This window comes from Linepithema humile, chromosome 3 (genome assembly GCF_040581485.1).
Source record: "Linepithema humile isolate Giens D197 chromosome 3, Lhum_UNIL_v1.0, whole genome shotgun sequence".
Classification (NCBI taxonomy): Eukaryota; Metazoa; Arthropoda; class Insecta; order Hymenoptera; family Formicidae; genus Linepithema; species Linepithema humile.
The window spans coordinates 15,538,260-15,564,974 of record NC_090130.1 but is presented as its reverse complement, the minus strand read 5'-3'; the positions used below and the strand labels follow the sequence as shown (position 1 = coordinate 15,564,974).

At 35.3% G+C, this 26,715-nt stretch overlaps 6 protein-coding genes across 10 annotated transcripts; 4 read left to right on the top strand and 2 right to left on the bottom strand.

Moving 5' to 3' along the window:
• The first annotated feature begins 2,246 nt into the window (after window positions 1–2,246).
• Window positions 2,247–3,009, top strand: LOC136998853 (uncharacterized). The gene is made up of 2 exons (XM_067352152.1): window positions 2,247–2,362; window positions 2,436–3,009. Exons 1-2 carry the CDS (start codon window positions 2,286–2,288, stop codon window positions 3,007–3,009), a joined length of 651 nt encoding a protein of 216 aa, XP_067208253.1. The 5' UTR covers window positions 2,247–2,285.
• A 926-nt stretch (window positions 3,010–3,935) lies between these two features.
• On the top strand, window positions 3,936–5,841 carry LOC136998986 (uncharacterized). The gene is made up of 3 exons (XM_067352379.1): window positions 3,936–4,399; window positions 4,470–5,207; window positions 5,424–5,841. Exons 1-3 carry the CDS (start codon window positions 3,936–3,938, stop codon window positions 5,839–5,841), a joined length of 1,620 nt encoding a protein of 539 aa, XP_067208480.1.
• Window positions 5,842–9,966: 4,125 nt separating this feature from the next.
• On the top strand, window positions 9,967–13,049 carry LOC105669387 (uncharacterized). 4 transcript variants are annotated; one of them, XM_067352146.1, is made up of 8 exons: window positions 9,967–10,619; window positions 10,759–10,836; window positions 11,122–11,235; window positions 11,358–11,438; window positions 11,526–11,615; window positions 11,692–11,945; window positions 12,018–12,153; window positions 12,470–13,049. In XM_067352146.1, the coding sequence occupies exons 2-8, from the start codon at window positions 10,785–10,787 to the stop codon at window positions 12,658–12,660; spliced, it is 918 nt and encodes a 305-aa protein (XP_067208247.1). In that variant the 5' UTR covers window positions 9,967–10,619; window positions 10,759–10,784; the 3' UTR covers window positions 12,661–13,049. The 4 variants fall into 4 exon arrangements, with proteins under 4 accessions (XP_067208247.1, XP_067208246.1, XP_067208243.1 ...); XM_067352145.1 differs by having other exon boundaries at window positions 11,680–11,945; XM_067352142.1 differs by having other exon boundaries at window positions 11,526–11,630; window positions 11,680–11,945.
• Window positions 13,050–13,421: 372 nt separating this feature from the next.
• Window positions 13,422–15,261, bottom strand: LOC136998846 (putative nuclease HARBI1). Of its 2 annotated transcripts, XM_067352138.1 has the most exons (4): window positions 14,981–15,261; window positions 14,386–14,526; window positions 14,029–14,296; window positions 13,422–13,955 (listed from the first exon to the last, which is right to left on the bottom strand). In XM_067352138.1, exons 1-4 carry the CDS (start codon window positions 15,259–15,261, stop codon window positions 13,422–13,424), a joined length of 1,224 nt encoding a protein of 407 aa, XP_067208239.1. The 2 variants fall into 2 exon arrangements, with proteins under 2 accessions (XP_067208239.1, XP_067208240.1); XM_067352139.1 differs by lacking the exon at window positions 14,981–15,261 and having other exon boundaries at window positions 14,386–14,806.
• Window positions 15,262–15,284: 23 nt separating this feature from the next.
• LOC136998850 (uncharacterized) lies at window positions 15,285–16,741 on the top strand. The gene has a single exon (XM_067352148.1). It carries the CDS (start codon window positions 15,832–15,834, stop codon window positions 16,585–16,587), a length of 756 nt encoding a protein of 251 aa, XP_067208249.1. The 5' UTR covers window positions 15,285–15,831; the 3' UTR covers window positions 16,588–16,741.
• A 5,526-nt stretch (window positions 16,742–22,267) lies between these two features.
• On the bottom strand, window positions 22,268–24,907 carry LOC136998848 (uncharacterized). Its single transcript, XM_067352147.1, has one exon. The coding sequence runs from the start codon at window positions 23,739–23,741 to the stop codon at window positions 22,851–22,853; it is 891 nt and encodes a 296-aa protein (XP_067208248.1). The 5' UTR covers window positions 23,742–24,907; the 3' UTR covers window positions 22,268–22,850.
• Window positions 24,908–26,715: the final 1,808 nt, after the last annotated feature.

The following is a 26,715-nucleotide window of genomic DNA, read 5'->3' as shown; positions in this document are numbered from 1 at the left end:
ATCAAGAAGTTGATTTTGTAGCGATATCTTCTCAGTTATACAGATATTTAATTGTGTTTCCAATGCCCTAAAAATATTAAAATGATATAATGTAGAATTAGTTTTAAACATTTCAATCATTGCATACTTTCGTTTCATATGTTCTTCTTCTAAAACTGCACTTCCTATTATATTTCATTAATTTTTGCTCTAAGGACCTAATCCTTAATTCAAGCTTCCTTCTCTTGTTAAAATTAACTGTTGTCTTTCTGGTAAATAAAGAAAGTAGTAATTAAAATACACATTATCAACATCTTATTGAATAATAATTACCCTCTACCATTCATTTTTTATAATATTGAAGAAAGATTAAAATACTACTTATTTGGGGGCATAAAAAGACAAAGGGTAGAAGGTGGTATTTCAGAAGATTGAAGAAATAAGTTTGATACCATTCCATACGTCAAAGGCATATCTGAGAAATTTACTTCTATGGCTAAGAAACATGGGTTTAGGATGTCAGATGCAAGGGAATGTGATTTGAGATACTTCATAAAGAGACATCAGGACAATTTAGGAAAGATGTTACACAGTGGTGTGGTGTACAAGATAGTGTAAGATATTTCTGCGGCCGGCCGGCAGACGGCGCCAATAGGGCACCAGGCGACTCATCGAATCGCAATACATCGATTCTCGATAGATCAAGGTATCTAATCGATCCATGCGCGCGCTACCGGATCCGCCGAAGGTTCGAGAACGTTCTGGAATCTTCAGGATCCACAAGATTATCCGGAGCGAAATCCGGAGAGACACTCTGTTCGGAACCGGCATTAAAACCAGTCGCGTTTGTCGTATTAGAGTCGTCGAATAGGCTGTGAATAGAGTTCTAGTCAGTCGAACGATCGTCGAGATATATTGTATTCAGTGCTTGAAATAAAGGCCAATTATTATACTGTTCTAAAGGAAGTGGTTTATTCAGACAACCCGGTTACATTAATAAATATAGTCGGTAGCCAATCGGAGCACGTGGTTTGAACAATTACGCTCAACGGACATTTTGAACGAGCGAACTCGGTGCTCCGACCGTTACAAGTTATTTCTTAAAGAACTAGACGGATTTTTGTCCAGCCGTTTCGTGCCGTTTGTCGTCGGTTAAAACTATTCGGAGAACTTTCAATAACTTGTGCCAAATGTGTGTGCGACGCAACATACATAGGCCAGACAAAGAGAAAGTTGGAAACTAGGATCAAAGAGCATAAAAACGACATTAAAAAAAGCACTTCTCCTTTAGTTATCTCACAACATCGGTTAGAATTAAATCACCACCCAGACAGCACAGGTAGATTCTGAGAATATTCGGAGAATATCACAAAAGTATATTGCGTATATTCTTAGAATATTCGATATACGTACTACGATATCCTGCAGTACATACTCAGTAAGTTCCTATGTCTCGCGTAACTTGGTTCTTAGTACGTACTGTGAATATCCCGCAGTATGCATATAGAACGGTTACGGTATATCATGTATATGCACGTATACATATATACACAGCTTTGTATATAAATTAATTTATACTTTGATTTGTTTAATGTAAAATATATTTATTTATTTTTTTATAAAAAAATACATGGGAAGACTTCAATGTTTTTCAATGTTTACAGCACGATTTCTCACATGTTTCTTAGAAAAACACTACATATAGTAAGAAACTAACAACTAATTATATATATTATATAATATTAGTAGTTATACTATAGGGGTTCTAACTCAGGGATCTGAGGGGGTGCGCGGGTGAAGAGGGGAAGAGGGGTATCGGATAACAGTGGAGGGGGTAATGACGTCTTCGTTTTTGGAGGAGAGGGAGTAAATGTGGAGTGGTGGGGGTATCAGATTACAATAATTCCCGGAAGATAAGGATTGTTAATACAAATCGCAAGATAAGGATTCCCGGAAAAGATAAGGATTGTTTATTGGAAAGAGAACTGTTTATTGGTGCAGGTTTTTTTTTCTACGCATTAAAGTAGAGCGCCATGTTGTCAGAATCATTATGTTTATAGTATGCAGGTTCGTGCAGATTTACGGATTGCGTCATCGCTGTATTTTAGAACAAAGAGGCAGCATTTGAGCGCCGTTTCTTAGAGGGTGTGATAAGGATTGTTAATACAAATATGAACCATCGATAGTTTTAATCAATTTTGTGTGCAACAAGCGGGTATATAAAGCAAGTGAAAAAGAATAGGAACCATCAGTCGTTCGAAATCATTGAGAAAATCACTAGTTCGCTGTGACGTTTACTAGCAACGATGTTTTGCACCATGTCAACCGTGAATAATCAGATCAACAAACAGCAGAGTGCGAAGAAGCTGCAATTACCCAACGAGTATGTTGTTTCTTTAGCCACATCTTTAAACTTAATTGTTATACTTTTAAACTAACAATTTATTTTTTCACAGAAAACAAAAAAGTAATATGTCAAAGATGGAAAAAGAATCATCTAGGATCTTGGTTAGAAGATACCCGTTGACAAAAACCAGTTACAAATATCTCGACATCGGAATCAACGTCTCAACGCCGAGCCGTGTGGAAATCGCTCTCGGTGACAACCATGGCAAGGAGCTACGTCTATCATACGACGTATGGAAAGAACTCATGAATCAACGGAGCATCATCGCCAGCTTCTTTAAGAATGATGCGGACGAAGCACCGTCTCAGACCGTTGGACACTGCATGTTAAGTTTTGGAAAAATGAACAACCTAAAAGTAATGCGCCTGGCAACATCAGCATTATGTTTAATCATGTCAAACCGAACCGTGTGTAACATGTTTGCACTTGAATATTGCGTAGACTGTATCAATCATTCGTTGAACAACATCACTGGTACGGTTGATGTCAAGTTCGCACACTTTTCAGAAATCGCGAGGAATGCGAAGGACCCCGATCACGTGGCGATTCGCAAAAGCGATTTATTCGATAAGAATAATATAATTGATTGTGAACTGGTGACTCAGGTCTTTGCGGAGTTGTAACAATACATATTAATAAATATTATTTCAACTGTAATTAAAATTTTTTATTATTTTTCCGTGCCATCTTATCCGCTATACCGACTTATCCTACAACGCGCGCATCAAAGTAGAGCGCCTGTTTAAATTGCGTCATCATGTTTGGAGGAGAGGGGGTAAATTCGGAGTGGTGGGGATATCATATTACAATAATTGCCGGAAGAGAAAAGATAAGGATTGTTAATACAAACATGAGCCATCGTTATGCTTATAGTTAGTGTCGTGTGCAACAAACGGGTATATAAAGCGAGTGAGAAAAATATGAATCTTCAAAATCATTCGCAATGGAGAAGGAGCGCGATCTTACCGTACGAGCAGCGAATATCAAAACGACGGGAGAGTTTCTTCCATGGGACTACGAGTGCAACGAGTACCTCGATTCTCTCAAGGAACAATGTCGCAAGAAACAACGCACCGGAGTAGTCAACTCTCTGGTGGCGCAAATCGCGCGTCTGGAGGGTGTGAGGGACGCTCTGCACGAGCGTTTTGTACCCGTCGGTGCCGGATACGGCGGATACGAGAAGAAGGGCTACACGTGGAAGGAGATTGAGACGGCGTTTAGAAACCGTGTGCTGACGGGTGTGGTTGTCAATCACGAATACATCGATCCTCGTGAATTTTTCGAAAATGTAAAAAATACGGTTATTGAGCGAATCCGGAGCGTCATGGCGGAGCATGGGAACGTTAAAATCAACACCGCGTTCAACGGGGAATTCACCGCAGGCGCCAAGACTGCCGTGAAGATCATCGCCACGAAGAACTGCGAGCTCTTTCCAACATCTGATCTACAAGAATGGTACACGAGGCATGTAGTTGACGCCATCTTGACATCCCTGGAGGAGTTTTAGGAACGCGACAGCGGATGGGCGTTGTCACGTATCCTGAACCTAATGATAAACGTCAACAAGTTCAATCCTCTGCGCGCGGGATGCCACATCGAGTTACCGCGGAAAATTATGCTGAAAAAGGCGGTAGTCAATGTTAAATCAAACGATAATGCGTGCTTTGCGTGGGCGGTGGTAGCAGCCTTGTATCCTGCGGAAAAAAATTCAGACAGAACAATCGAATACCCACATTACTCGACGGTGCTCAACCTGTGCGATATCGAGTTTCCCATGACGCTTCCGCAAATAACAAAATTTGAGAAACTCAACACCATCTCCGTCAACGTCTTCACCACCGAAGACTCAAAAATCATCCCTCTGCGGCTCGCCGACGACAAAAAGGAGAAGCAAGTCAACCTGCTCTACGTGCGTAAAAACAACGATGCACACTTTGCGTGCATAAAGAACCTGCCGCGGTTGGTGAGCTCACAAATGAGCATGCACAAATGTAAAAAGTACATTTGCGATCGGTAAGTAAAAACACATTTATAGAATAATTTGAAACTTTATTCACAGTATTAATCATACAAATTATTACAGGTGTCTACACTACTTTTATACACAGGAGAAATTATCGGCGCACAGCATCGACTGCGGCAAGATAAAGGATTGCGCCGTCGTTCTCCCCAGCGAGGACAAAAAGTGGTTGACGTTTCACCACTATAGTTGGAAGGAGCGGCTCCCGTTCGTAGTGTACGCCGATCTCGAATGTACGCTCGAGAAAAAGGAGGATCAGGACGGTACTACTTACGCCTACCAACATCACAGAGCCTTTAGCGTAGGATTTTATGTAAGTTGCACGTACGATAATTCTTTATCTAGTTTTAAGTCGTATCGCGGTGAGGATTGCGTGACGTGGTTCGTCAACGAACTTCACGATTTGGCGCGCCGTGTGAAAGCGATCCTCACCACCGTCGTCCCCATGGCGGATCTTACGCGGGAGGAATCGGAAAAATTCCGTAGCACCGCGATGTGCCACGTGTGCGAGAAACCGTTTACACCGGACGATACGCGGGTGCGCGATCATTGTCATCTCACCGGGCGTTACCGCGGTGCCGCGCACTCGTCGTGCAATCTAAATTACAAAGACTCCCACGTTATCCCGGTGATATTTCACAATTTATCCGGTTACGACGCGCATTTCATTATTAAAGACGTTGCCAATGCCTTTGAAGACAACGTCGAATTGTTACCGCTGACGAAAAAGCGATACATTTCTTTTACAAAAAATGTTAAAGATACCATGGATCAAAAATCAAAATTGTGTATAAAATTACGGTTTATTGATTCGTTTAAATTTCTCAGTACAAGTCTCGACAAATTGGCATCATATTTAACTGTAGATGAATTAAAAATTTCACGATCGGAATTCAATCATTTATCCGCGGAACATTTCAATTTGCTTACTCGGAAAGGTGTGTTTCCCTACGAGTACGTCGACAGCGTCGACAAGCTCCGGGACACAAGCCTGCCATCGCGCGAATCGTTTTACAGCTCGCTCACCGGAGAAACGGTATCCGAGAGCGATTACGCGCACGCGACAAACGTGTGGCAAATATTTTCAATCGAAGATCTAGGTCAATACAGCGATTTGTATTTGAAAACAGACGTTCTTTTGTTGGCGGATATTTTCGAAAATTTCCGAAACACGTGTATAAAGAGTTACGGTTTAGATCCCGCTCAGTATTACACATTACCGGGGTACACGTGGGACGCTATGTTAAAGTACACGGGTATCAAGTTCGAGTTGCTCACAGACATCGATATAGTGCTGTTTGTCGAGCGCGGTATACGCGGCGGTCTCAGCCAATGCTCCAACCGATACGCCGCCGCCAACAACAAATACATGCCATCGTACGATCCATCGGAACCGTCATCGGGTGCGTTCGCTTTAGGCGCTCACGCGCTGTAAGCGCTTATAAGCATTGCTTATGCCGTTCGCTTTGGCGTTGTAAGCGCTCAGAGCAATGCTGCCAGAAACGAGCGGCGGCATCACACTAATACAACCGAGAACCGATGACGTCACCCTATCCGTGTGAGCTCGACCCGGTCGACCAATGGAAGAGAACGCCGTCTCTCTTCCACCGAGCCGACGCAACAGACGATAAATGCTAAGAAGTAAGTGTTTCTAAGGCATGTGGCTGGAATATGAAAAATCCCGTGTTCGAGATTTGCTTCTCGCAACTTTCTTTTCTTTTTTCCGCATTTGTTTCTAACAGTGTAAATTATCAAATAATCTTTTTTTTGCTTAAAAAATAATAGTTTATATTTATTAATAATATTCGCATATGTTAAAACTAACAATTTTTGAAATAATTCAGATTTGCTATTGTCAATAGAAAAATGAAGTTATTTTGCAATATTGCAACAAAGTGTAAATTTAACATATACTATGTTCTTGCCATTCGCCTTATTCGTTTAGCCATGCTTGCTTTGGCATTTATGTCTATCGACTCGAAAGATTTTACATACCTGTAAAACTTTTAATTATTTCCCAACTTACAATTAGTCATTCGCGTCCTGATATTTTTTCTCCCGTTCAATAATTTTTTATTCGTACATTCGGAGAATCCAAATAGTGAGATCAATAATGTACTTAATTTTCGTACACTCTAGTATCTCAATCTGAGATCGGTGTACATTTTAACGTGTCAAATGTAGACGAATTATTTCTATATAAAAGATAATTAAAATTTTCACACCAACAATCTATGATATATGCTCCATATGCCATATTATATTTTATTCCATTTTTAATCATTTATTTTAAACTACTGCATATTAGCAAAAGTTACTGTACTATGGAGATGAGTGGAGGAGACGGTAACATATATTATAAATGCAGTCAGATTTATTGTACTCTTGTTAAAATATTGTAAAAATAATGTATTATTAGTAATTATAATAGTATTTATTAGTAATTATAATAGTATTATTAATAGTGGTCTTTCGCACCACCTTCGAGGTTCCACTAACGACGCGTTAGGTTTTTTTAGTGGACCTTCGCCAGGAGCCCTATTATACCACATTTCATTAATCTTTCTATATATTTCTTTTATACATATGTGATGTCATTTGCAGACATGTTAGTAATATTTTATTTATCTATAAATATGTGACGGGATAGAGAGTTAGCACGAGATAATTGATTTTATTTGAAATTTTATTTTATATATATGTAAAATAAATCTTAATATAAAATTATCACAATATGACTAGTCAATATATATTTATTATAATGTTATCACATAAATTAGATTAAAAAACATATTATTAATAATAATAATAAATCAATAAAAAAAATATAAAATAAAAATATAAATAAAAAATTAAAAAATAATAAAAATATCGTCAAAAATAATAAAAATATAAATAAAAAAAAAATATAAGTATATTGTATAAGTAATATAAGTTAAAAAATAAAAATATAAATAAAAAATAGAAAAGATATTAAAAAATAAAAATATAAGTATATTGTATAAGTAAATAAATTAAAAAATAATAAAAATATAAATAAAAAATACAAAAAAAATATTAAAAAATAAAAGTTTGTTAAAAAAATAAAATTAATATTAATATGAAATTAATATATAAAATTATTTTTATATTTATCTAATATTTTTTTAATTTATATAATATTTTTTTATTATGATATGGCCTCTTCCGCCCTGGCCACCTCTCGGTCCCCACCCACCTCTGCCACCCCATCCACCTCTGCCGCTCCATCCACCTCTGCCTCCCCATCCACCTATGCCTCCCCATCCACCTCTGCCTCCCCATTCACTTCTTCCACCTCGTTGGTGATACCAGCGAGCGCGAGACTTTCCGCCTCCTCTCCTTTTTTCTAAAAAATAAGCACATTTACAGATAAGTACTATATTAAATAAAACAATCATGCATATAAATTAATCATTTAGTTACAAAAAATAAAAAAATAAAATAATGTACCTCTTGTTTGTTCCTCCGGCTGCTGCTGCTCTTGGATATTTTGTGTTTGTATTTTGCTGCTGCTGCTGCTGCGTTGTTGCACCACTACTTATTAACAAATGCAGCTGCTGCTGCATTTGTACCAATTTTTCTTGTTGATGCAACATTTGTTGCATCAACTGTTGTACAGCAGCATCTTTCTCCTCCAGCGTCATATTTTCCACTCTTTGTGTCATGTCCTCTGCAAAAATTAATATATATTTATTAAATTAGTAATACATTTATGAGTTTAAAAAAAATAAAAACTGTTATATATGTATAAGAGAGGAGAAAGAAACTAAAGATTAAACATTTTGCTAACAAAATAAATAACATGAAAAACGGTAGAAGAATTATGAGCTACAGCTAAATAATATGTGTTAACCTTTCTTATATTTACAAAATTGTCTTTAAGAATATAAACAGTTGACTATTCGACCATTCTCAATATACATAAAATTAAAAGAATCAGCAATTTTAATATTCAAAATACATAAAATTAAAAATTTTAATCTTTAAGCAAGATTTAATGTAAATTTTTTTAAAAAGCTGTGCTACTTGAGAAACTTGCAACATAGAAACAATAGATTGAGATTAGCGATTATTGGAGTAACGTTATATTATAATAAAGATTCTCTACGTAGAATAGAGAAAATATTAGGAATAGGAATAAATATTAAATATTAGGAAAATCAAATTGGAATTATTTTATTTGAAATAAGATAACGAAATGTATTAATTATTCCTAATTCTTAAAACATAATTCTAGTCATAATCAATCTAGTCATCACTCTTATGCGTTTTTCATATTATTTAATTAAAAATTTTATTTTTAATTAATAAATAATAATAATTTATATCTCTTATGATGATTTTAATAATAATTTAATTTTCTACTTACGATCCATATTTCGCAATATTCTTCAAATCGACTTTTCCGTCAAGTGTATTAACTGATAAGGAACCGAAGGAACTAGTCTGATCTCTGTTTGTACGCGACTTATAAACACAATTGAGGACGCGGATCAACGAAATCGCTCTGCGCTCGAAATCGTGTAAAAATATCGTCTAAACGTCTCGAAGCATGAAAATTTTGAAAGTCGCAAAATTAATTTTTTTTAAACATAGGCTTGTAGAGAATGATGAGACGAAACTTTTTTCTATTTGCAGTTTTTTTGTTCGATGCTTATTTTTAATAATAAAAATAAAAAATTAAAAAATTTTTATTCCCAAATTCAATAAGATTTTAAGATATAAATCGTCGTAATTTTGCCAAATTTTGTTGAAATTGTTTAAAATTTGGTATATCTGCAAATGACACTACACTTGTAAATGACAAGAGTAAAAAGAGTATCTTGTCTGCAAATGACACCACACTTGTAAATGACAAGAGTAAAAAGAGTATCTTGTCTGCAAATGACACCGCACTTGTAAATGACAAGTGTAAAAAAAGTATTTTGTCTACAAATGACATCACATATGTATAAAAGAAATATATAGAAAGATTAATGAAATGTGGTATAATAGGGCTCCTGGCGAAGGTCCACTAAAAAAACCTAACGCGCCGTTAGTGGAACCTCGAAGGTGGTGCGGAAGACCACTATTAATAATACTATTATAATTACTAATAAATACTATTATAATTACTAATAATACATTATTTTTACAATATTTTAACAAGAGTACAATAAATCTGACTGCATTTATAATATATGTTACCGTCTCCTCCACTCATCTCCATAGTACAGTAACTTTTGCTAATATGCAGTAGTTTAAAATAAATGATTAAAAATGGAATAAAATATAATATGGCATATGGAGCATATATCATAGATTGTTGGTGTGAAAATTTTAATTATCTTTTATATAGAAATAATTCGTCTACATTTGACACGTTAAAATGTACACCGATCTCAGATTGAGATACTAGAGTGTACGAAAATTAAGTACATTATTGATCTCACTATTTGAATTCTCCGAATGTACGAATAAAAAATTATTGAACGGGAGAAAAAATATCAGGACGCGAGTGACTAATTGTAAGTTGGGAAATAATTAAAAGTTTTACAGGTATGTAAAATCTTTCGAATCGATAGACATAAATGCCAAAGCAAGCATGGCTAAACGAATAAGGCGAATGGCAAGAACATAGTATATGTTAAATTTACACTTTGTTGCAATATTGCAAAATAACTTCATTTTTCTATTGACAATAGCAAATCTGAATTATTTCAAAAATTGTTAGTTTTAACATATGCGAATATTATTAATAAATATAAACTATTATTTTTTAAGCAAAAAAAAGATTATTTGATAATTTACACTGTTAGAAACAAATGCGGAAAAAAGAAAAGAAAGTTGCGAGAAGCAAATCTCGAACACGGGATTTTTCATATTCCAGCCACATGCCTTAGAAACACTTACTTCTTAGCATTTATCGTCTGTTGCGTCGGCTCGGTGGAAGAGAGACGGCGTTCTCTTCCATTGGTCGACCGGGTCGAGCTCACACGGATAGGGTGACGTCATCGGTTCTCGGTTGTATTAGTGTGATGCCGCCGCTCGTTTCTGGCAGCATTGGCTCAGAGACGCATTTATGACGTCAGTGTAACGTCATGACTCGTGCTCACAAATGCTTATTCTATCCAGGTGAGGCAGCAAGAGCGTGAGCGCTTACAGCGAAAGTGTCCAAAACGAATGCGTGCCGAACGCTGTGTTGCTGTATCGGTAAGGACCTAACCAACAAATTTGCATAGCTATAATAAATATATGCAATTAGATTTTTATTGTGCATACGATTATTGTAGCAAGTTTATTAAATAATTTCTTAATCTAATTAAATAATTTTTCAATCTAATTTTTTTAGGATTGGGAATTTTGAACACTAGGAACATGAATAAGAGACCATCAAGGAATAAGAGTAAGATAGATGGGAAGGAAAATGGTAAATATTAATAATTATAATTATAATTAATATGATAAAGGCATTACAACTTTTTTTTATAGTAATGATAACAATGTTACGTGTAATATCTTTTCAGACAAACTTGCATAATTGCATAAACATATGCATAAAGAAAATAATCCATTTTCTTATACATATGTTTATGCGATTATGCAAGTTTATCTAGATTACTTCTTATTCTTGATAATATGTATATATATATATATTACATATTACAATATATATATATATATATTGTATAAAAAATTGTTATTATCTTTACAGAGTGTAATATAGATACAAACAGTGTAATGGACTTCATAGAGAAACAATATTTAATTGATGGTGTACTATACAATATCACAGAAACTCCTCATAATCACGAAAGACTTCGAAAAGGTAAATTAAGTAGTGTAGTATTTTATTAATTTAATTTAATTTAATTTATACAAAAATTGATTGCATAATTTTATATATATATATATATATATATATAAATGTACATACATTTCTTGTTACAGATCCTGATTTTGCATCACAATACGTACATCGTAATGTTTTTGATTTGAAATCCTCACAATCTGTCATGGAAACTGATAATGGTAAGTAAAACAAAAGTATGTATGTAAGTTTGTATGTTAATTATGTATATATAATATTTATTTTATAATTATAATTTTTTTATTTAGAAAATTTGGATGACTATAGTTATACCGATGAGACATTACAGGATATTTCTAATAATGATATGGAAGTACAGGAGACACGGGATATTTCAAGTAAAGAAATTGGAGGTATTTTTAATAACTTTTTCTATATTAACTTTATAATTTTTTATAATAGATTTATTTTTAGTTTTTAAATGGCCACATGAAGCTATTCTTCTATTGCTAGAGGAATATAATTTGAGACAAAATGATTTTGTAACGGGAAAAACATCTCAAAAAAAAGTATGGTCTTTAATTGCGGACGAAATGGTGAAGCATGGACATAAAGTTACAGGAGCACAATGTTTATCTAAATTCTCTGGACTAAAACGAACTTATAAAGCTGTTAAAGATCACAATAATAAATCCGGCAATGGAACGCAATCATGGCCATATTTTTCTGTAAGTTATTATTTCTAAAAACAATTAATATTCTATTTGTATAATAATTTACTAATTAAAATCTTTTTCCAGCATATGGATACTTTACTAGGTTCAAAACCGTTTATGTCTCCCGTGACTACTATCTCGTCTACTGGTAAACGAACCCAATCTGATTCTAGTATATCCAGTGGAGATAGCTGCTTGGACACAGCAAATGAAAAGCCAAGTAAGTATAATAAATTGTTCATTAGTAAGGCCCTAAGCAGAATGGCTGTTTTGTAAGATTCTAGACACAAAACAGTATTATGTGTTACTTTAAGATACATAATGTATAATATTGTCTTGTGCCTGGAGCCTGGAGTTATCTTACAGCCATTTTGTTTAGTGCCTAACTTTGTGTAGTTTAATGTTTTAATTAATGATTCTAATTAACTTTTTTCCAGTTATAAACAATTAAATTTGTAATGATTATAATTTATTAAATTCTAATTTATTTTACACAAATGTTGTATAAATTTAATGGCAAATATTTGTTTATTTAGAGAAACTTCAGAAAACGTCTTACGCAGAAACATTAATGGAAGACTTAAAAGAAGAAAGAAAGATAGCCGAAGAAGCTACTGAAAAAAGACACAAAGAAAACATGGAAATACGTTTGAGATTTCTTGCTTCGTTGGAAAAAATGGTTAGCATTATGGAAAAAAATATCGATATTCATTATCAATGTGCTTAGTTTATATGGATTATTTAATAGCATATCAAACATTATGTCTGTTTCTTTGATTGGTGAAGAGTTTATAAATTTATACTTGGAGAAGCAGATTTAGTATTTAATACGTGTATTGAATCAGTATAAACTAAGCCAATGTCATTAATATTGACTTTTTTTTACATATGCGAAATTGTTAATCCATCCACTGAAGTTGTTTGCAGTTGAAAAGTGAGATATAGTTCAGAATAAGATATTCTATGATACTTAAAATTTATTTTTATTTATTATTCTGTGATTTACAATGTGAAAGGCAAAATAACATTGCAAGTACCTATAAATCGATATAATCGATGCTGATATTTAGAGTAACACATGATATTAGAAAAAAACATAAAAATATCAGTTGATAAGCTGTATTACATATTAATCTCCTTGTTCTAAGAAATTAATAACATTCGTGAAAAATTTTATTTTGTTATTAGTTTCCAAAATACTTTTTATTTTCTATTAATAAGCGAGTTGAGTAAAATATGTTTTATTTTGATGTTTATATTGTTCTCTTAATAATTAATATTGTTTCACACATGGATTTTATGTAAACACTAGATTTTTCTTTTACATTATGCGTTTTATTTAAACAGATGCAATACAAGTTAATATAAATATTATTATTTTTATTTTATATAAATATATGTATATGTATATATATTCTTAATAAAATAATAATAGTATATAATAGTAGATAATTGTTTAATTTTTTTTTTATATAATAATTCATAAATTCATACATGTCGTAAAATTAAGTTATTACTAATTATATCACGTTTTAGTTTAGCTGCATTATTACATGTTTCATTCGTTAATTGTTCATTACTTTCAGAAACAATTTCGAAAACATTTTGTTCTGTAATTTGAAAGTCATCATTTTTCAATGAACAAATGTTATGCAAAACGCAACACGCCATAATAAAGTCTGGAATTAAATCAACGCGCTCCATATCAAGAACTGTTAATAAATTTCGAAATCTTCCTTTTAACATTCCAAACGCTCGTTCAATCGCCATTCTAGCAGACGAATGGCAAAAATTATAATTTTTTTGTCTATTAGTTAAATGTCCATTATCACGAAATGGCACCATTAAGTGTTCGTGAATATTATAAGCTGCATCGCCCAATAAATGACTGTCATCAGGAAATTTAACTGGATCTTGTAAATAGTCATTTACTTCAGACAAGCGAAAAACACGTTGATCGTGGACAGAACCAACATGTCCAGTAGTACAGTGAGTGAATCGTCCTTCATGGTCACAAACAGCCTAATAATGTATAAGGAATTACAATGCTTAGAACACACACACATTTAAAAATTTGATTATGATAACTACTTACTTGCAAATGTATACTATAATGTTTCTTCCTATTTACATACGAATCAGGATTAACGCGTGGCGCTTTTATATTGATGTGTGTTCCGTCAATTGCTCCTATTGCTTTAGGAAAAGCACTAACTGCAGCAAATCCTCTCATTACTTCTTTTGCTCTATCTCCTTTTGGCCACACAATAAAAATTGGAGCTAATTTGACAATTGCCTTTGTTACTCTTCTTACGGCTTTTAGTGCAGTAGCTTTACCTACATGAAACTTCTCACTAATAGATCTATAAGTAACCAAAATATTAAGCATAAAAATATATAATGTAATTTACAAGCTACAAAAGATAATGTACTAAAAGTTTTAATGACATACCGATATGAATCTGGTGTGGCCATTTTCCATATTGCTATAAGAAACTGTTTTTCTGCTGATATTGTCTTATGTCCAGGCATTGATCTTAATAATGAAGGTTTTATCAAATTTAAGATAAAATAAAATGTAGCTCGTTTTATTCTAATTAAAAATAACAAATTAGATTAAAAATGAAATTGATACAATAAATAAATAAATCTCTATACCTTTTAACAAAACTTTTTGCACCTATCTTTCATCTAGCCTTTTTTCTCTTTAATTTCGGTTGTATTTCAAATTTTATGGCTAGCACTGAAAATCTATATATATTGCATGTAATGTAAACTATAGATTTTTAGCACTGGCAGTGAATTTTGAAACACTATAACAGAGAAAAAAAAAAGGAAAAATATTGTGCTGAAGTTTAGTTAAAAAAAACAGAGAGTCGATTCTGTATGATGCAATGTGGTAAAAATTACAAAAGTAAACAAATTTACTAAAGTATCTATATAATCTTATATTATCAACAACTTATAAATTTATTCACTTTTATAATTTTCCTTACATTACATGGTACAGAATCGAAATCTATTTATAGAAAAATCATTATACATACCTAAAATGTGATTTGAATAATTTATCATCATACAATGGTATGATTTTTTCAACATAGTTTTTCAGTTTTATTATTGAACGCTTATTAGTAGAATATTTATAAAGATAAGTAATATTTTCTAGTTCTTTAGTATGATTATAATCTTCTTCGTCGAAACATACTTCAAACGCAATTAACATTTGCGACCACATAGGAATTAATCTTTCAATCTCCATCTTGGTTATTTGTCTTGACACGTTTATAATGCTTACTAATACCAAAGAGAACGCCTTTGTTAGCATTCGTGTAAGCGCATAAGCGTAATAAAAAACGGTGAAAAATAGCGCTTATAAGCGTGAGCGCTTACAGCGCATGAGTGCCCAAAACGAACGCATCCATCGTACCTAATGTACTATGATGTAAACAACTTGTACGGCTGGGCAATGTGTCAACCGTTGCCCTATGCCAAATTTCGATGGGTCGATGATGTCGCGAGCTTTGACGTAATGTCCGTTGCATCCGATTCGGCTACCGGTTATGTGCTGGAAGTCGATCTCGAGTACCCGGTGAATCTTCACTCCGCACTCCGACCTACCGTTCTGCCCGACGCGCGATAAGCCGCCCGGCAAGCGGGAGATCAAGTTACTCGCCACGCTGTGCGATAAGCAGCGTTATGTCATCCACTACCGTAATCTGCAGCAATGCGTGCGACACGGCCTGCGAATTGCAAAGATTCACCGCGTACTGCAATTCGCGCAATCTCCGTGGCTCCGCGGATACATAGAACTGAATACACAGTTTCGGACACGGGCGAAAAATGATTTCGAAAAAAATTTGTACAAATTGATGACAACGCGGTTTTCGGCAAAACCATGGAGAATGTGCGAAATCACACGGATGTCCGGCTTGTTACACAGTGGGATGGTCGGTACGGAGCGGAGGCTATGATCGCGAAACCGAATTTCCACAGCCGAAGCGTGTTCTCGGAGGATCTAGTCGCCGTAGAGTTGCGAAAACTCGAAGTGAAATTCGACAAGCCGATCTACGTGGGTATGTGCATCCTCGACATATCCAAGACCTGCTTGTACGAGTTTCACTACGAGTACATGGCGCCTCTCTACCGCGACAATTGCAAAATTATGTATACCGATACCGACAGTCTGATATACTTTCTGCACTGCGAAGACGCGTATCGGGATATGAAATGCGATATATCCAAATTCGACACGAGCGACTACTCCGAGGACAACGCTTACGGTATGCCGCGCGCCAACAAGAAAGTACACGGTCTGATGAAAGACGAGAACAACGGCGCGATCATGACGGAATTTGTCGGACTGAGAGCGAAGATGTACGCGTTGAGAGTCACCGGACAAAAAGATGTCAAAAAAGTTAAAGGCGTTAAGAAAAACGTAGTCGTGAGAACGATAACATTCGACGATTACACTCGGTGTCTCAACGACGAAATCGAGCTGACGCGGCGTCAATCGTGCATCCGCTCAAAGTTGCACGAGGTGTACACCGTGTCGGAGTCGAAGCTCGCGCTCAGTCCGTACGACGATAAGCGGCACGTCGTATCCGGTTCCACCGACACTCTACCGTGGGGACATTACAAGATACAATTGTAGTATTATTATGTTGTATATAGTTTATACATTATATTATTTATATTGTTTATACACTAGTGTTAATATTTATGTATAGTTTAATATTTTATGTATTATTATCGTTGTTAGTTTTAAATGTATATATTGTAGTAATAAAGAACACCATTGTATATATATGTATAATTGTTTATTGTACAATAAATATAGTTTATTACAATACATCGTCTTTATTTATCCAAGAGTTGTGCGAATTGTCGAATCCCAACCACTTTACAAACACCTTGTCGTCCTTTCGGCGCAACACCTTCTCCACGAGATAAACGTCGGGTTGTGCGGTCTTGAGCAATTCGTGCTCGTAAAAGCCTCCCGCGACCGGATCTCCGCGATAATCTTTAATCAGATACGTCACAGGATTGGTACGTTGCACCGTGGCGATCTTAAACACTTCCGTCGACCAATTCGGCGTGTATCCTTTCTCGAATACAGTTTTGAATTTGCTCACGCGCACCGAATCACCCACCCTGAATTTCGCCGGCGCGGCAATTTTTATATTACCGTACACGGTGCTCAAGAGTCCCTTTGCGATCTCGGGAGTGACATCGATCGGACGCATACCGATCGTACGATGTTTACGACCGTTGTATTCCGAGACCAATCGCGGTAAATCGTCGATCCACCTGTACGATCCTGTGAGCGTGAAAAACTTCCACATTTCGTTCTTCAACGTGCGATTGAATCGTTCCACCACCGAAGCCTTCATAACCGAGTATGTCGAATAATGATTGATGCCGTGTTTCTTGACAAGATTTTGGAAATCTCTGTTGTAAAATTCTTTTCCATGGTCAGTCTGCAAATTTTTCGGAATTCTCTCCCTAAATATCGCGGAAAATGCTTTGGACGTTTCGATTCCACCTTTGGTCTTTAAAGGCATAGCCCACGCGTACTTGCTCAACACATCGATAACGGTTAGAATGTAGTTGCAGCCGCCGTTGGATCGCGAGTACGGTCTCATCTCGACAATGTCAGCCTGCCACAAATCGTCGTATCCTTTCACGACGACTGGCCTACGCGTAAAGTTTCTTCTCGCCGGTGCGTGGAGCTCGTCCACGAGCGATCTCCTCTCCAGGCTCACCGCTTCCTTCTCGCTCATTGCGATTCGTTTTGCTTCTTCTTCATCGCCTCATCGTAGTATTCGATGAAATTTTTTCTCACAGCTCTACGAAGATTGTGAATCTCTCGCTCGACAAGACTCTTCGTCTCTCGCTCGCGATCGACGAGTTTTCCATCGAGTCGCGCTACACTCTCGTCGAGGAGACCTCTCAGATCGTGACTCTGTCGTTCCAACGCCACGTATCTGGTCTCGATGTAATCGTCGTGGTCTCTCTTTCAGGTCCGCTCGGTATTCTCCGAATCTTCGAGTCTCGAAAGTACTTCTCGCTTAAAATTTTCACAGAGCATACGATTTCGATTCTCACGATCGCTCATAAGCTTGAGGTGATGATCCAGATGCAGCTTGTTGACGGCGTCGGTGTCCGCTTCAGGGTCGGCGAGATGTCTGATCACGCGCGACTTGGCGTTGAAAACCTCATCATCCTTGCAGAGACAATTCTCGCGCACGTAATTCTTCGAGACTCCGCCGCTCTGTCTCGTCACCCTGTCGCTTCCTCCTAACTGTAGTCCGAATTTGTTGATAGACATTCCTGTAGCATCACACGAGCAATACTGGCGATAGTTGAAAAGCTGTGATCAATTTATAATCAGACCAGCTTCGCGCAGTTCCTCGATAATCGAGAAAAACTCGTTGTCGTGCGCGTTGTTTCCCGCCTGACGGGAGGCGTCCAGCAATCGAAGGCGATCCACCAATTCGTTCGGATCATCCCAGTGCACGTAATCGACCGCGTTGTCGGTCACAGTCATGGTCTGTGGTACGTTACATTTGGGTAACGTGCGACCCACACCTCTCCTGTCGAGATGTGCAACACCTTCACCTTTCTTAGATACCAGAGGTGTGATGATATGTTTGTATCCTCATAAAAAAACCTTTCCAAAAAATTGTTTTTTTTTTTAAAAGTTTTCCTCATAAAAAACCTTTTCAAAGAACTGTACTTTCAAAAATATATTATATAAAAAAAAAGTTTTTCTCACAAAAAATCTTTCCAAAAAAAGTTGTATATATCATAAAAAACTTTTCAAAAAGATTGTATTTCCAAAAATATATTATAAAAAAATCTTTTTAAAAAAATTATATATATTTATTATAAAAAACCTTTCCAAAAAAATTGTACTTTTAAAAAAAGTTGTATATATTAAATAAAAATTTGCTACATATTCTGTCTATAAAAGAGGTGATATATCAGAAAATGACGCCAAGTTTAAATAAAGAACCTTTCAAAAAAAGTTGCATGTATATCTAATTATTTATTTAAAAATGATATTTATGTTTATATCTAGTTAATTCTTCTTAAGTATACTTTTTAAAATAATTGCATCTGTATCTAGTTATTTTTTTTATATCTGTATCTAGTTAAATAAAAAAATTTTTCAAATTTAATCAAAATAAAAAAATATTACAAAATTTCGCAAAAAACTTGGCGCTGCTATAAAATAGCCTTAAAATATTATTATACATCTTAAAATATTATAGAGCAATGAAGGTTATTAAAATATTATTATACATCTTAAAATATTATAGAGCAATGAAGGCTATTTTATAGCAGCGCCAAGTTTTTTGCGAAATTTTGTAATATTTTTTTATTTTGATTAAATTTGAAAAATTTTTTTATTTAACTAGATACAGATATAAAAAAATAACTAGATACAGATGCAATTATTTTAAAAAGTATACTTAAGAAGAATTAACTAGATATAAACATAAATATCATTTTTAAATAAATAATTAGATATACATGCAACTTTTTTTGAAAGGTTCTTTATTTAAACTTGGCGTCATTTTCTGATATCACCTCTTTTATAGACAGAATATGTAGCAAATTTTTATTTAATATATACAACTTTTTTTAAAAGTACAATTTTTTTGGAAAGGTTTTTTATAATAAATATATATAATTTTTTTAAAAAGATTTTTTTATAATATATTTTTGGAAATACAATCTTTTTGAAAAGTTTTTTATGATATATACAACTTTTTTTGGAAAGGTTTTTTGTGAGAAAAACTTTTTTTTAATATAATATATTTTTGAAAGTACAGTTCTTTGAAAAGGTTTTTTATGAGGAAAACTTTTTAAAAAAAAAACAATTTTTTGGAAAGGTTTTTTTATGAGGAAAACTTTTTTTTGATATAACAAGGCGTGTACTTGGCGCCCTTTTTTTACCTTTTTTAAAAAAAAAGGTTTTTTTGTGAGATATTTCTTTTTTTTAGTAAAAATAATTTTAATAAATATGATTCTTTTTTTTAGTAAAAATAATGGTAATAATATCCCACCATCACTCCCGTCATATTTTCAATACGACGATCTTCTTTTTGATTATAGAAATCTTAATTTATACAAACCTAATAATTTTTTTTTATATTTTACAACATGTTTTATAAGAAAACTATTAGTGATCATAAAAAGGGTATAAAAAACCATTTGTATTTCTAAGTTATTGCGTTTTTTCATATATAAAAACAGATTACTTTTGATCAAATTTCTGTAAGAATGCCAAAATATCTTTAGCACCTCTAGGCCATTGTCTTTTTTTAATTAGCGTATCGTCAGCTTCAATCCAAGTGTTAGACATTTCTTCTCTATAAACATTACATACCTGCCGATTCCACCAATGTGCACAAAGTACACTTTCTGTCCACTAACTACAGAATACTAACAAGGGAACGTTCACAAGTGTCCCCTCCCCCGATTTGATTTTCCTTAAAATATGTTGTAAAACATACAATTTGAGGAGACACGTATTTTTTTATAGCGGCCCTAACTTAAATTTAAGGGATCAAACACTCCTTTGAAAAAAAAACGATTTTTTTCTTTGTGTGTAACTATCGCCAAAACCGTAGGAGATAAAAAAATATTTCAAATAGAAGTTGTATGGCTTGTAATGGACTTTATAACTGTGTAGTTAAATTTTCAAAAAATGAAATTTTTTTTAATTTACCCCCACCCTTTGTTATTATTTTTTCGAATTTCAAAATTTTTGTAATGACAAAAGTTGTAGCATTTTTTACGCTGAATTCAACTATATATGATTTTATTATGTTTCGAAATCACATCTTTCAAAAATGAGTCATCAGTATCACATTATATGCGTCGCGCTGCATGACCGTTTATACCGCACTTGTGTTGTGCATAGTCGCAAAATAAATATAAAAATGACATGTTATTATATATTTGAGAAAGAAAAGTTAACTAAAATTGTTGCTAAAGCATCTCTTTCACATTACACTCTTATAGATAATCGCTGCATTTCGTGCGCAGCGCGTTGTTATATGCAAGTTAGCTATCAGCGCATATTACACTTTGAAGTTTTGCTTGCAGTGACCACGGGAAAATAATTTATGAAACGAAAACAGTGAATGAATTAATCTATTCAACATATATCTACCCTGACTCTACCTTCTTGGCCCGACTTGACTGAGAATGAAATAAAATATAAAATTCTGTACAGTTTACTCTTTTTCAATAATTTTAATATACTGTGATTCTACATGCTATTACATTCCACTAAATTACTACGATTTTTTTAAACTATGGTATATAAAATGTATATTATAAGTATAATTATAATATATATAAATAAGCTTATATATATATAAAAGCTTATTTATTGTATCAATATATTATAATTATACTTATAATATACATTTTATATTTCAAGATTTTATATACCATAGTTTAAAAAAATCGTAATAATTTAATAGAATGTAATAGTATGTAGAATATATCGCAGTATATTAAAATTATTGAAAAAGAGTATGTACAGAATTTTATTCATTGTCAGTCAAGTCGGGCCAAGAGAGTAGAGTCAGGGTGGATATATGTTGAATAGATTGATTCATTCACTGTTTTCGTTTCATAAATTATTTTCCCGTGGTCACTGCAAGCAAAACTTCAAAGTGTAATATGCGCTGATAGCTAACTTGTATATGACAACGCGTCGCATACGAAATGCAGCGATTATCTATAAGAGTGTAATGTGGAAGAAATGCTTTAGCAACAATTTTAGTTAACTTTTCTTCCTTAAATATATGATAACATGTCATTTTTATATTTATTTAACGACTATTGCGCAACACAAGTGCGGTATAAACAATGCGTCATGCAGCGCGACGCATATAATATGATACTGATGACTTATTTTTGAAAGATGTGATTTCGGAACATAATAAAATCATATATGGTTGAATTCAGCGTAAAAAATGCTACAACTTTTGTCATTACAAAAATTTTGAAATTCGAAAAAATAATACCAAGGGGTAAGAGTAAATTAAAAAAAATTACATTTTTGAAAATCCAACTACACAGTTATAAAGCCCATTACAAGCCATACAACTTCTACTTGAAACATTTTTTTATATCTCCTACGGTTTTGGCGATAGTTACACACAAAGAAAAAACTCGTTTTTTTCAAAAGGGTGTTTCACCCTTTAAATTTGAGTTAGGGCCGCTATAAAAAAATACGTGTCTTCTCAAATTGTATGTTTTACAACATATTTTAAGGAGAATCAAATCGGGAGGGGACACTTGTGAACGTTCCCTTTAAGAGTGTGTTCAGCATGTGTGTTGCTACACTTCTGCACTTCAAGACGAGAAAAATTTTTTTTATAAAGAATACTATTATTTTGATATACACTATCTCTATTCGTCTCCACAACACGTTACATATACATTTTACGACCGATATTAATTATATCAATGTGATTAGTATCATCAAAGCTGCGAGCTGACAGGTCTGAGCGCCGCCATGTTGGAAAAGGACAGACATCTTTTAGAAAAAGAAAGGAAAGAAAAAAGACGCTCTTATGCGGGAATTGACATTTCACGGGATGTAGAAAAGGACAACCATGTCGCATTTTGATGCTTCTAGTTGACAAAGGAAAAACTTATATATTAGAGAAGGATGACGAACAGACGACGACGACCAAGCTTACATAGATTTCGGCATATTTCGACTTTGGCAAACTTTGGCAATTAATATATTTTTTTAGAAAGCATGTACAAAAAAAGTAAAGATACTTTTATTATGTAAATCGCATGTGCTCTATTGATTGAGCCTATTATAAATTCGATCGGTCCACGCATTATTGAGATATGAAAATCTCGACTCCTATCAGCTCATGTGCTCGCGTAAAGATACACGGTCGGTCTTGCGCTGCGCGTGAACTTGGCGCGAGACACTACCGTGTCTCTTGATTTGTATCCTTTGTTTCCCAAAACAGGTAAATGCGCGTTATGACCGCATCTGTGAGCGTTAGTAGCGAGTAGTATGCTCTTGTACTTTTGTTTGTCATCCTCCGTACACAGCGTATCGTCGGGAAGTCTTTTGAATATTAATTCAAACAGGCCGGGTGTGCCAGCGTATTTCACACCGTCCACGATCACATTGTCGTCTCTATCAAGGTCGAAGACCTTGTCTCCGAGAAACGTTCCCGCATCGTTGAAGTATACACCGTACACGTTGTCGATCCCTCTCTTCTTGTCACCGCTCAAGAGCTCCCCGATGTACTCTTGACCCAGCGGACCCATTTGGCCGTACAGAGCTTCCCGACCATCGGACGTTTGCATCGTCTGTCTCACGGATGTTACGAAAGACGGGTCCGTGGTTTCGAACACGTTTTCGGTCGGTAAATATGTCGGCGCTTCAAACACCAATTTTTGCGGCTGGAACGGAGTCGAGGCTTGTATCGGTGACATCAATGGGGTCTGTATCGGTGTCGTCAACGAGGTACGCTTGATTTTCTTCTTCTCAGAGCTTGTCCGCTTTCGTTTGATGTCCGGTTTGTTCTTAATCTCGAGATCGTCAACCGAATCATCGTCACCCTTGATGTTCTCGACGATTCGTTTCAACGGCTCTACGATCGGTTTCAACCGTTTCTCCAATTGCACCTCTTGCTCCACTCTACCCGTCTTCAACGTCCGATGCTTCTTGCGAATCGACTCGCTCGTACGAGCGATTTCCTTCGCGATCTTCTCCCTCTCGTCGATATCTTTCGTGTCGAGCGTCATCGTCAATGTCTCCAGAACAACTAACCATTCCGCGGTACCGCAAACTCGTTAAAACCACGTCTGTATCGTCCATCGTTAATCGCACTATCCTTGTCTATCACTAAAAATCCGTACTTGTGCTGCCAACATGCGTGATACAATGTACCGAAATCTTCGTACGTCATGTCCGTATTCACATGATCGTTGTAGACGTGCTTAAGGTTTGTTCCATCCTGCTTGAATATTACGAGTAAATTTGCGTTGTCGCGCACGAGATGTTTCGGTATTTTTGCATACGTTTGGCACAGATAAAAACAATCGACCTTCGAATGTCGACCCATAGCAAAGTACTCGCGTATCGCATTCTGCTTGTCGCACGCTATATCGTCGAAGACGAATACGGAATTCGGTAACGCCTCGCTGTGCGGTACAATTGTGTTGTTGTCCGAGAATGTAAAGTAGCCGATTTCATCGATCGATCCGAGCAATCTTTCGAGATATCGATACTTTGGTTGATTCAACAATTTCGAGTACACGTACACGTTTTCGAAACGTACACCGTTCGGACTTTCCAGCAGACTAATCATTACATTGGTTTTACCGCAATTCGAGGGACCGCAAATGATACCGCGTATCGTATTTGGCAGCAATTTACCGTGTCTGCACGCCTTCTCACAAACCCCTTGCGTCTTATCATCCATGTTTTTCACACGGATCGTGTACGGTTGTTGTACAAAAGTAGTTATACTATGATGATTCTAACCCAGGGGCAATGAGGGGGGTGCGGGTGAAGAGGGGAAGAGGGGTATCGGATAACAGTGGAGGGGGTAATAACGTCATCGTTTTTGGAGGAGAGGGGGTAAATGTGGAGTGGTAGGGGTATCAGATTACAATAATTTCCGGAAGAGATAAGGATTGTTAATACAAATTGTAGGCATCGCGAGATAAGGATTCCCGGAAAAGATAAGGATTGTTTATTGGAAAGAGAACTGTTTACATCCTATGGTTTTTTTTTCTACACATCAAAGTAGAGCGCCATGTTGTTGGAATCGCAATGTTTATAGTATGTAGGTTCGTGCAGGTTTACGGATTGCGTCATCGCTGTATTTAGAACAAAGAGGCAGCATTTGAGCGCCGTTTCTTAGAGGGTGTGATAAGGATTGTTAATACAAAATTGTAGGCATCACCATGTTGCTAGATGCGTCATCGTGTTTGGAGGAGAGGAGGTAATTTTGGAATGGTGGTGGGGTATCAGATCACAATAATTCCCGAAAGATAAGGATTGTTAATACAAATATGAGCTATCGATAGTTTTAATCAATGTCGTGTGCAACAAGGGGGTATATAAGGTACATCATGACCAAGTCGAGGTAACAGTCGAAATGTTCATCGCGCTATCGGACGAACGCGACTTCCCGAGCTTGTCCGCGGAGCAATTAGAAATCGTGCCGAAAGTGATTCTTATAAAAAACTTTGCTCGGTTTGTGGATCACGTGTGGGATAGGCTACCGGATCATTTAAGAGCGGATCCGGAAGTGCAAGGTTATCGTCGGTGCTCGTTGCACTACAACCAGTCGTGGCAGCGCGACCACATCGACAGGCCCCCACCGTACAGGAAAGATTGCACTCTGTGCAAACTGAAATAGGTAAAGTACACATTTTTAAAATATCTTTAATACACATTTCTCGAATGTATAATAACTAATTGGATATTTTTATTTTAATAATTTTTATTTATTACAGAGATGGAAGACAGTCTCGCCTTACGAGAGGAAAATCTGAGTACTCTCACAGATTGGTTAACAACATGTCGGGGATGTAGAAGGAAGTATAAAAGCAGTGAGGAAATAATTGAAAAGTATACAACATTTCCTGCATTCATTAAACCATATATTCCGGATACTATATTTCGCCATCAATTTATCGAATGGACGAGTGAAATTGACGACAGTGTACTAGAAGACTCCGAGGAGGAATTTTCGGTGTTTTTGAGAGAATCTATCCTACCGATATTGATGCAAAAGTTGTGCTCGTTATGTGCTCAGGATAGTCTAAAATCAACGATGTCTTCAAACTACTATAACTATATACATTATACGATACCGAAGCGGTATAGATCCGCGATACTTGAAAAAATTAGAAAATTGCATCCGGAGAAGGTGCCGACAGCGATACATTCGCACAAAGTACACACAACTCCTCAACATCAAACATCGATCGTACACATTTTGCAGAACCGGGAGAACGGAGTATGCAACACCTCGGTGCAAGAAAAGAATGAACAATGTTTTTGTAGAACCGGGATAACGGGGTATACAACACTGAACCATGTATGCGGAACTAATTATTTTTAATAAATATTATTTATCAATAAAATAATTTGAATTATTATTCCTGTGCCACATCTTATTCACCGACCTAGCCTACTGCGAGATAAGCGCGCGCGTCATGTTACACTACATGATAGAAGGAAACGAGCGAACCAGTGACTATCATTTTTTTTTTTCTTTTAATTGTGGCGAATAATATAGAGTGAATTATTTAAGTTATGCATTTATTCTAAACACCAATAATATACTTATGTTTTCTTCTTAAGAGGATGCTGAAGTCATATTGTTACCGACCGAAACTTCAATTTTCTAAAAAGGGTGGCGTTTTTTATTGCTTTAATAGAATTACAAATCCTTTGGTGTAAATAAAGTACATATGCTAATCTTTCGGCAGTTGGTCAAATTTAAACCAAAAAATAAAAAAAATTTTTGAAAATTTACCGACAATGTCACCTCAAAGAATTATATCTTTTATATCAAAATTATACTGCTTCAATCTGCAAAACAAGACCATGTGCCGAAGAAGAGCGTATGAAACAATAATGGAAAACCAAAAAAATAGAGCTTAGAGACTTATTTTCAAAACGCCACCCTTTTCCAGATTTATGTAAAGCATGTGTGCAATATAGAAAGAATAAGGTAAAAAAGAGCTATAGATTAGTTCC